This window comes from Chroicocephalus ridibundus, chromosome 5, assembly GCF_963924245.1.
Source record: "Chroicocephalus ridibundus chromosome 5, bChrRid1.1, whole genome shotgun sequence".
Lineage (NCBI taxonomy): Eukaryota > Metazoa > Chordata > Aves > Charadriiformes > Laridae > Chroicocephalus > Chroicocephalus ridibundus.
Window position 1 is genome coordinate 62,531,707 of NC_086288.1, and position 9,946 is coordinate 62,541,652.

The 9,946-nt window shown below is 37.6% G+C and overlaps 1 protein-coding gene across 2 annotated transcripts in view; it reads left to right on the plus strand.

The window, feature by feature from the left end:
• RBPJ (recombination signal binding protein for immunoglobulin kappa J region) overlaps positions 1-9,521 on the plus strand; it is a 63,793-nt gene extending 54,272 nt beyond the window's left edge. For both annotated transcript variants that reach the window (XM_063336675.1, XM_063336674.1), the window contains 3 exons: positions 3,046-3,201; positions 3,923-4,026; positions 4,862-9,521. In XM_063336675.1, the coding sequence (XP_063192745.1) occupies positions 3,046-3,201; positions 3,923-4,026; positions 4,862-5,177 (576 nt within the window). In that variant the 3' untranslated portion in view covers positions 5,178-9,521. The remainder of the gene's footprint in view (positions 1-3,045; positions 3,202-3,922; positions 4,027-4,861) is intronic.
• Positions 9,522-9,946: the final 425 nt, after the last annotated feature.

Sequence of the window (9,946 nt, forward strand, 5' to 3'; positions counted from 1 at the left end):
ATAGTAGGAGTCTAGACAGACTGTGATCACTGGAAAAGAAGGAAAACCACAAAAACCTGCAAAGTTTACTTCAGGGTGACGCGTCTCTCTTGGATGCATGGAAATAGCCCAATATAGAGACCTTAGAGGCTTAAAGCAGAGAGGCTGTAAAAAGTCAGCAGATCAGCATGAACCTACAGAAACCTTGAAATGCAGTTGCTGAAGTACCAGCCAGATCTTTCTTTAAAGTCCATGTATTCTGGAGAATACAGAAAGAATATAAGTAATGCCTTAATGGATCAGAGCATACAGCAGCTGTAGGAGACGGTGCTGACAAGAAGCAGGCAGACCTGGTCGCTTTGTGCAGTCCAGTGCAGTTGTACTCTGCCAGCATCCACGCTTCTTGTATAAAGGGTTGTTAAAGGCTGCATCCCTGACTCTGTCTTTCAGTATCATTTTGTAGATGTGTAGTCCATCAGTTTGATTCCTTTTGAACGTGCTGATGCTCTCTCTGTGGTGTTCTATGGCAGAAAGTTCAAGAGGTTTCCTGTCTTCTGTATAGTAAACTTTTGCTGTATTGGTTTTGAATGATGTAATAGTTTCTGTGAGTGATTCCAGTTTTGCAGTATTTAGTGAGCAATAGTTCTGCATTCACCTTACCCGTCAATATCTTAATTTCTTCTCTCCAAATTGGAGAGTCATAGTCTTTATAATTTCTTCTCAAAAGGTCTGTGAGTCCTTGTGATGTTAGTTGCCCCTTCTGTACCTTCTCTTTTTTCACCATGGCTTTCTTAGACAGGGAGATCAGAACTGCACGCAGTATTCCAGAATTAGGTGAATAAAGGGTTTACACTGGCAAAATAATATGTGATACCTTGTTCTCAATATTGTCTTCTGATGGTGTCGAACATTGTGTTGCCACTTGCGGCTACCACTGCACATTGAGCTGGTGATTTCAGTAAACTGTCAGTGGTGGCTCCAGGATCCTAAGTTGTAACTACCAGTTCCAAGTTCAGTATTTTATGGGCATCATTTAGAGAAGTTTTCTTTAGAAACCTCACTTTTATCTAAATGGAAGCTCATTACCATTTTTTTGCCCTCTATGTTCATTTCGATGTCCTTCTGGACATAAAATCAGTGCAATTGTAACAGCATTTAACTACATGAAAAACTTAGGATCATGCAGAAGTTTCAAGATTCAACTTCACCAGGTAAGGATGTTGAATAAAACTGGTCACAACAGCAGTCTTGGGGAGGGGGTGCGCTGTTAGCTTTGTGCATTTTGAAAGGAGAATGACTGTTAAGTTCTACCTTTTGCTTTTTGCTTTCCTTTAATTAGCTTTCTATTAAAAAAAAAAAAAAACAACAACCCACAACTTTTTCTAATCCGTTATAATTTCATTTCTTTAATATCCTTTGATACAGAGCTTTCTTGAGGTTTGGGGGGGGTGTGTGTGGTGTTTGATTGTGGGGGTTTTTTTAAATACAAATATATTATATTCCTTGGATTCCTTTTGTCTGTGTCCGTGTTGTGTTTGGCACTTCTTGGGGAATTCTGGCCTTTATCTGTTGTGCAATTATTTATTTCCCATCCTGTCTTCGTGTAAAGCCAGTCAATACATGGGGTACTAAGCGTGGTGTTAAGGCATTTCAGTCTTCCAGTGCCACTGGAAAGGTGGTGGGGGGAAGTGCCTGGAGGTAAACTGCTGTACTTGGGAGTGACAAGGAGGAATGCTTCTCTAGAAGAGCAATCATAATCTGTTGAGGATTTCTATGACAAGAGTAATGTTTTCCTGAAACGATTCTTGACATAGCAGGGCTTTTAGAACAAGTTCTGTGGCATTTGCCTTCCACTTTGTGGCAGGGGTTTAGCAGATCTGAAGAAGCCAGGCAAGGATCTCGTATGGGGTCATTAATTTTTGATATCCATGGTTTTGTTCATGAGAACATCGGTCCATGCCAACAGGAATTGTAGTCAACCTGTAGGAAAAATGTCAGGCATCAAAATAGTATACAACAGTTCCTCTTTTGAAGTTGGGCTGGTAATTTAGAAGCTCCATGTGTTTCTAATAAAAATATCAGTTGGGTCTTGAGCTTGGAAATATCTGTAGTTACTATCCCTGCTGCACACTTCCCTTGCAAGCTGTTTTCAGTGCTTTTTTACATGATCATATCAGAATGAAGAGTCCACATGAGAGTGCAGCTTTGATCTTAACTTCCTTTCATCTGAACTGGTAAATTCATGCTAATTGAAATTTATGTAACGGTTTTGAAGAGCAAAGGTCATCGTTACATACCTAGGTATCCTTAAAGCTTAATGGAAGAAAACAGAATTTAGGTATTAAAATTAGAATTTTTGGGTCCCCCTTTTTTTTTTTTCCTATGCCTGTGTTTAACCTATACACAGTTTCCTTACTGGTTGCTCAATGATGGAATTGTTCAGAGATACTTTCGTTGCCATAAAAAAATGTCTATGTAGGTATGCTAATTTATTAATATTTAGTAATATTTACAAGGAGACGGTGAATATTTCTGACTACTTTGCAAGGTTGTCATTTCAGCTTCTCTCCCAAATCTTTGTACAAACACTGAAATATAAGCATATGTTTTCCATCATTTTGTGGATGGCTAAAAGAAAAAAAAAATCTTGGCCAGATGTTAAAACTAATGAAGAGTATTCCACTTCAGACTGTAGTCACTTTGCAAAACAAGATTTATTTTAAAATTACTACTTCTAGTTGTTGTAGTTTGTTGGTTAATGGCTATTGAATAATGCTAAAACTTTGAAAGCTGAACTACAATAAAACATTCCATACAATAAAACCCAATAATAACCAGAAGGTTGGAGAGTTGACAGTATCAAGTGAGTGTCCTCACAAGTTTTAGTTTTCTACTAGTTTTGCTGAAATGTATGTGACTGTTTCTCTAGATCATTTTTTTGCAGGAAATGTATAAGGAAACATGTTTTTGAGATAATAGACATTGTTACTGGCTGAGTTGGTTTTTAGCTCTGTGAGTTGGTAGACAAGTCTACAGTCAGATTTAAAAATTTTCTTTCTTTCTAAGGCCACTCCATGCCCAAAAGAACCAAATAAAGAAATGATTAATGATGGAGCTTCTTGGACAATCATTAGCACAGATAAAGCAGAATACACCTTTTATGAGGGGATGGGACCGGTCCATGCTCCAGTGACACCTGTGCCTGTTGTAGAAAGTCTTCAAGTAAGTTGATTATTTTTTTTTTAATAAACTCTTTTAGGTGAGATGAGTTTTCTCCTACTGATTTAACCTTCATGGTGCCTTTGTGCAATACTGTAGGAAAACATTCTTACTAGCTTTATAAATAGGAAAGTTGTGTTGTAATAATTTTTCTTACCTACATTTCAGAATACATGAGCCTGTCTATTACAGGAATAACATTAATGTTTTTCTATACATTAAGAATTTTATTTCTTAAAATACTGTGGTAGTGATATCCTTAGGACTTCTACTTCTGTCTGATTATTTTGAAATTGATTTTGGTTCTTAAAACAGTCAATTATAGATGAAAGAGAGCCAGACTGAAGCCTTATTAACAAAATCAGCATTCTGCTTTGGAAAAAAACTTGAAGCTCTTCTAACATGTTCTCTGAAAGATTCTTTGCTCTTTGTTTTCAAAGCCTTGTTGACTTCTAAGTAGCCACTGTCAAAACTTAGAAGTTCCTTCAGGATATCAAATTAATTGGCAGTATCTTTTAGATGTGTTACTTCTTTACAGTTCAGTTGTGTAGGTGTGTTTCTTCCACACAGCTTTATCCAGCTAATAGAAGTAGCACTGTTTACAGTTCTTGTGTGTGTGTGAAGAATTTTTTTCTGTGTTCTTCTGAGAGGGAGATGTTTGTTTTTAGTAATACATTTTTTTTGTGTGTGTGGTTTTTCTTTTTTCTATTCACTCCCTTTACAGTTGAATGGTGGCGGGGATGTAGCAATGTTGGAACTTACAGGACAGAACTTCACTCCAAATTTACGTGTCTGGTTTGGGGATGTGGAAGCTGAAACCATGTACAGGTACAGTATTTCCTACTACTTTTGTGGTGATTACATTTTACTGGATGCTTTAAAGAGTGTATGCTCAGGTGTATACACTCAAGTGTATGCTTTCTGCCCTGCAGAAAGGGATCTGGGGGTGCTGGTTGACAGCAGGCTCAATATGAGTCAGCAGTGCACCCCGGCAGCCAAGAGGGCAAACTGCATCCTGGGGTGCAGCACACACAGCATGACCAACCAGTCAAAAGAGGTGACGGTCACACTGTATCTAGCATTGGTGTACCCACCTTGAGTACTGTGTGCAGTTCTGGGCCCCACAATTTAAGGAAGATGTTCAGGTACTTGAATATGTCCGGAGGAGGGCAACAAAGCTGGTGGAAAGGGCTGGAAGGAATGTGCTGTGAGGAGTGGCTGATGCCTTTGGGTTTGTCTAGTTTGGAGAAAAGGAGGCTGAGGGGCCACCTCATTGCTCTCTACAGCTTCCCGAGGAGGGGAGGTGGAGAGGGAGGTGCTGATCTCTTCTCCCTCGTATCCAGTGACAGGACACATGGGAATGGTTCAAAGCTGCACCAGGGGAGGTTCGGACTTGACATTAGGAACCATTTCTTTACCGAGAGGGTCGTCGAACATTGGAACAGGCTTCTTAGAGAGGTGGTCAATGCCCCAAGCCTGTCAGTATTTAAGAGGCACCTGAGCAATGCACTTAATAACATGCTTTAACTTTTGGTCAGCCCTGAAGTGCTCAGGCAGTTGGCCTAGATGATTGTTGTAGGTCCCTTCCAAATGAACTATTTGGTTCTGTTCTATTCTTTAAGCTTAAGTTTTATTATGCTCAGTTGACTTTCCTGTTTTTCAGATGCGCAGAGAGCATGCTATGTGTTGTTCCAGACATTTCTGCATTTCGAGAGGGTTGGAGGTGGGTCCGTCAGCCAGTCCAGGTTCCAGTAACTTTGGTCCGTAACGATGGCATAATTTACTCCACCAGCCTTACCTTTACATACACACCGGAACCAGGGCCACGACCACACTGCAGCGCTGCTGGAGCAATCCTCAGAGCCAACTCAAGCCTCATGGCTTCCAGTGAAACAAATGCAAACAGCGAGGGAAGTTACACAAACGTCAGCACAAATCCAACCAATGTCACATCATCTACAGCAACTGTAGTTTCCTAACTACTGTTGTTTGTCTGGACTTTAACTGACTTTTAAGTGCTACATTCAAGAGAACTGAACAATTTTTGTGGTTTCATGGGAAAACACCTTTCCATTTTAGGTGATATTATTTGAACCTTGTTACCTGCAAGTGCTGATCTTAAATATAGAAGCCACAATAAAAAAAAAAAAAAAAAACATCCGAAACATAAGAACTTTATTGAAAATCTATTTTTCAGCTGTTTTTTTTAATGGGCAAGAAACAAAAAATGTGGCTGGGATACATGTTGAGCAAACTAGAAAACATGAACACAACATAGTTTTTATGGACCAAGGAACTTGTATAAGCTTTAGTATAAAAGGTACATTTTCACCATACCTTTTTTGTATCACAACATATAGTACACTTTTGTTACCAAATAGTTTATATTTTTTTTTTCCTCTGAGCTTTTGCTCTGAAGTATATTCAGGTTCCAAGCCTGACCATGCTTGTATAATCTAATTACCATACTCTTCCAGTTTTAAAAAAATATATATATTTTTGGTCTGTGGCTGGAACTGTTCCTTTTTTTAAACTGAAGTCTTGTGACTTTTTATGAACTGAAATTGTTTTTATTTCAGCAAGTAGAACCTTGTAAAGGCCAGCATATTTTTTTTAAGATTATATGAAGTCTGTGCAAAAGCTTTAAAAAATGCCTCTGCCTTGCCTGCAATACATGCAATGTATGTTAACTTTAGTGCTCTGTTTTCAGTCATTGTTAATAGTTATTTCTGTTTTCCTTTTTTAAATATGTATTTATAGTGATAATTCATGAGGTTCTAACATTACATGAGTTTTTTTTTTAAAGTGGCATCTCAAGCAGTCATATTAATGATTGTTCATGTCACAGGCATACGTTGGTGTTTTTGAAGAGTTGTTACCGGGTTACTCCCCCTCTTCCTTGCTCAGTCATACTGCATCTGAAAATGTTTCAGGATCTGTTCAGGTTTTTCTAATCTTGTACATAATTTGTATTAAGTGTAAGTTAAATGTTTTATTTCGAAAGTGGAATGTTCCCAATAACTTCATTTGGCAGCATGTCTTCTGTCTTGTTGGCATGTAACTAAAATACCATGAGAAGTATATGCTACAAATGGGATTGGTAGGTGATGCCCTTCATCACTTGAGAATCACAAGCAGCATGTTTTTCTTCATAACTGTTCAGTAAATTAGGCCAGACTTTGGTGTAACACTTGTATTGAGAACGTGCTTTCATTGTGAAGTGATCATACCATAATAACTAGAAGTAAATTTTATTACTTAGAAATGGGCAAATAGAAAATCGTAAAAGCACTATGAAGATGTCAGCTCCTCCCATCCTTATTTCCCGTGGGTTTCTTTTTCCCTGCCAACAGCTTGTGCAACATTCAAGTCTTCTCTCCATCGTAAATTCAAGGCTCATTTGCACTTTGACTTTGTTGGTTGTTGCATTTGTTTTTCATTTTGACTTTGACATGTTTTGTCCCTCCTCGTAGACCTGCCTGCTTCATTTGTATTTGAAAGTATACCCCGGTAGTTCATTTGTAGTCACAGAACTAGGCATAGACTCATAGGACAAGTTCTGATAGTGTGATCTTCCTCTTTAAAAGCCAAAATACAAATGTTATGGTGTGTTCAGCCTTTTCTATACCCTGAAGCAAGAGCCACGACTGCTGTGTAAATGTGAACCTGTGGCTCCCTACAGTGCGTTGCTTACAGGCTTATCTGTTGACCATTTTCATAAGGTCTTTATTTCTGACCGCTTATTCCAGTTGCAACACCCACGACCGTTTTACAGCATTGTCTCCGCACCACGTTTGTGTACTCTGACGCTCCATTCTACTTGTTTGCTTTAGTGCTCTGTTGTATGTGTGGAAAAAAATGTGGTTGAAGGAAGAAATCGGTTATAAGGCATATTTAGCTAATATTAAAATTGATGCCACTGTCCTTCTAAGATGTGCTTGTATTCTACCACAGGCCTTGATATTTGCTATTCTGTATTACAAAACTTACTCCCATGACGTAGTCGCAATGCTGGTTCTTAGCACTAGTGAATACTGCCTCACCTCATCTCCGTTTCAGTGACCAAGGGCAGAATTCATTGTGGCCTTATCTCTGTTTTAAACTGTTTACTGGCAATTACTTGCAAATCTGTTTACCTTTCTATGTGCTATACAATTTCGTTTTAATTTTGTTGTGGCAGGAATCATTTCACAGTGTTTTTGTTAGAAGCACGTATCTTACAGTACGGCTTGATTCAAGAGCCACAGATTTTCATCGCTCATTAGACTGAGAATTAAAACAAGCGATATATATATCAGAGGGTATTCAAGAACCAACCATGATATACACGCAGTAGGCAAACCATAACAAGCCTTTTAACTTTCAAAGACTATTTAAAATAGCTTTTCAGAACTTGACACCTGCTTTTATACTCATTATTTTAAAACTTTTACATATAAATGCAATACTTTTTATATTCAGTTTCTTTACTTGCAATAATTTTGCCCAATAGATATAATATTCTTTGACTTGTAAAGAACCTAACGACTTTCTGCTGTTCTACACACTACAGCCAAGTGGGTGAAAAAAAGAGACTATTACAAAGTTCTGCTTACAAGACCATTTTAAACCCCGTTTTTCCCTTGGGCTTGTGGCTCCGTTGTTGCCAGTAGTTATTCTGTAGTACAGAAGTGGTCTTCCAGGTCCTTACTGTCGTTAAGATGTCCAGTTGTTCAGATATATTATCTTCCTGAACTTTTTCCTGTGGGGTGATATCGTTACGTTTATTGGCCTTGTGAGCTGTTAACTGATTTTCATGATATTAACAACATCTCAAGATTTTGATAAAACTACTTTTACAACGTTTCAGTATGAAACTGTTATAACTGTTCTAGCTGTTAAGTCTGCTGTTAATTCTATATACATAGAAATTGAGTCTGTGTTCAGAATGTTGTTATAGTTCCAACTATAGGAAGAAAAAGCAAATTAAGTGCTCAAATTTAGCTATGCCTTTTTCTTGTTTTCTTTTGTTTGGAACTGCATTTCGGAATTCAACACTAGCGTAGTCTTTAATAATCTGCTGCTGCTGTTTTTCCTCATTATTTGCCCTAAGGGCATCCCACAACTGTGTTAATAATGGTATTCTGTACTTCTTGTCATTGCCCGGACTTATGAGGTCAGAATGGTTACCTGAAAAAACACAAACTCAAGACATAAATCAGTGAATTCCCATTATACAGAATATTAATGCCAAGTGAAACAAATTATCTATTGGAAGTGAGCTACCCACTTGTAGATTAAATGACTCCATAGAGGTGTCCATCTTGGAACTAAGATGCTCTTCAATTATTAACCATATTATTTACTTTCTTTCAAAAGCAGCTGTGTTTATGAGTACTGAACAAATGTGTATACTTTCCTGTGCCAGACTTTTGACTTTGTTTTCAAGCACTGTACTGTGGGATTGAGTGGCAGCTTTGTTAGAAAAAGAAGTATATTAGGGTTTCTACCTAACCCTTTTAGGACTGAACAATTTCTTCCCTTTAAAAGCTGTAAAATAAACGAGCAGTTCTAACTTTGTAAACATTCTGTCTGTGTTCAGCACTGCATTTGCCCCATCTGGAGGTGCTATGCTAATGTCATTTTTTTTAAAAAAATTCTGTAGCATGTGTATACATTCAGTCTTAAAAGGGTTATTTTTACAAACTGTGCACCTGTAAAGTTTCTTAGCAATAAGGTAGAAAAATGAGCAAGTTTTTACCATAATTTTGTAGAACTAATTGCTCAGTTCCATATTTCATCAAGAAAAACCCTGCAATATGGGCAGTTTTGAGGATTAAATAAAAGTGAAATGTAAACCACATAAAAGTGTTTTTGTCAAGTGTACTCTGTGTGTGATTGTGCATATACTATCGTGTTTCATTTTTTTTTCTACGAGGCTAGAGATAAAATGCCATGTTACTGTTGATGTGACAAACATAATTGAACATCTGTAGGATGATACCATAAAAGCAGCTGATGATTTGATCAGATGTTGAAACTTGTCACGTTTTTGTGGGTTTTTTCAATGTTAACCATGGAATATGATTGATTTTTATTTTTATTTTTATTTTTTTTTTGCGAATGAACAGTGAGGTCATCTATGGAACCAGAGCAACACAAAAGAAGACCAACTCCAGGAGTGGAAAAGTCACCAGTAGTTGTGAGGCTATGCACACTGGACTCCACTTAAACGGGATATGAAATGTCCACCCAAAAATTTCAGTCGGTTTCGTTATTGCTTGTATTATTGCTGGAGTTAGATAAGACACTGTTTTTTCCAATAATGTAAAAAAACCATCCAAACAAACCAAAAACGGTTCACTTTTTTTATATTATTTATTAAATAAGAAAAAAATGAACTGTGTTCAATTGTTTAACTTTAGCAACTTTATTATTGCAACTAGCATGTACCTGACTTATTTTCATCCTTTCCTCAGTTGCAGACTGTCTGATATTTCTTTCAGTTGGTTAATAATTAGAACCAGAAATTTAGCAGGCTGGCTTATTTCTTGCGTTGGCAGAATACTCTAGTTAGGGCCATAGGGATCAACTAGAAATTTGGTGCTTTTTTAGTTTGCAAGCACAAGTGACACACTCACTTGAAAACAAGTTTCTGAGATGGGAAGTGGACGCGGCAGAGAGAGACTGGAATGGCAGAAACCTACCAGTACTAGGTTTGTGTTATACTAATACAAGAACTACTTGTTTGTCCAAAAGACTGCGAAGG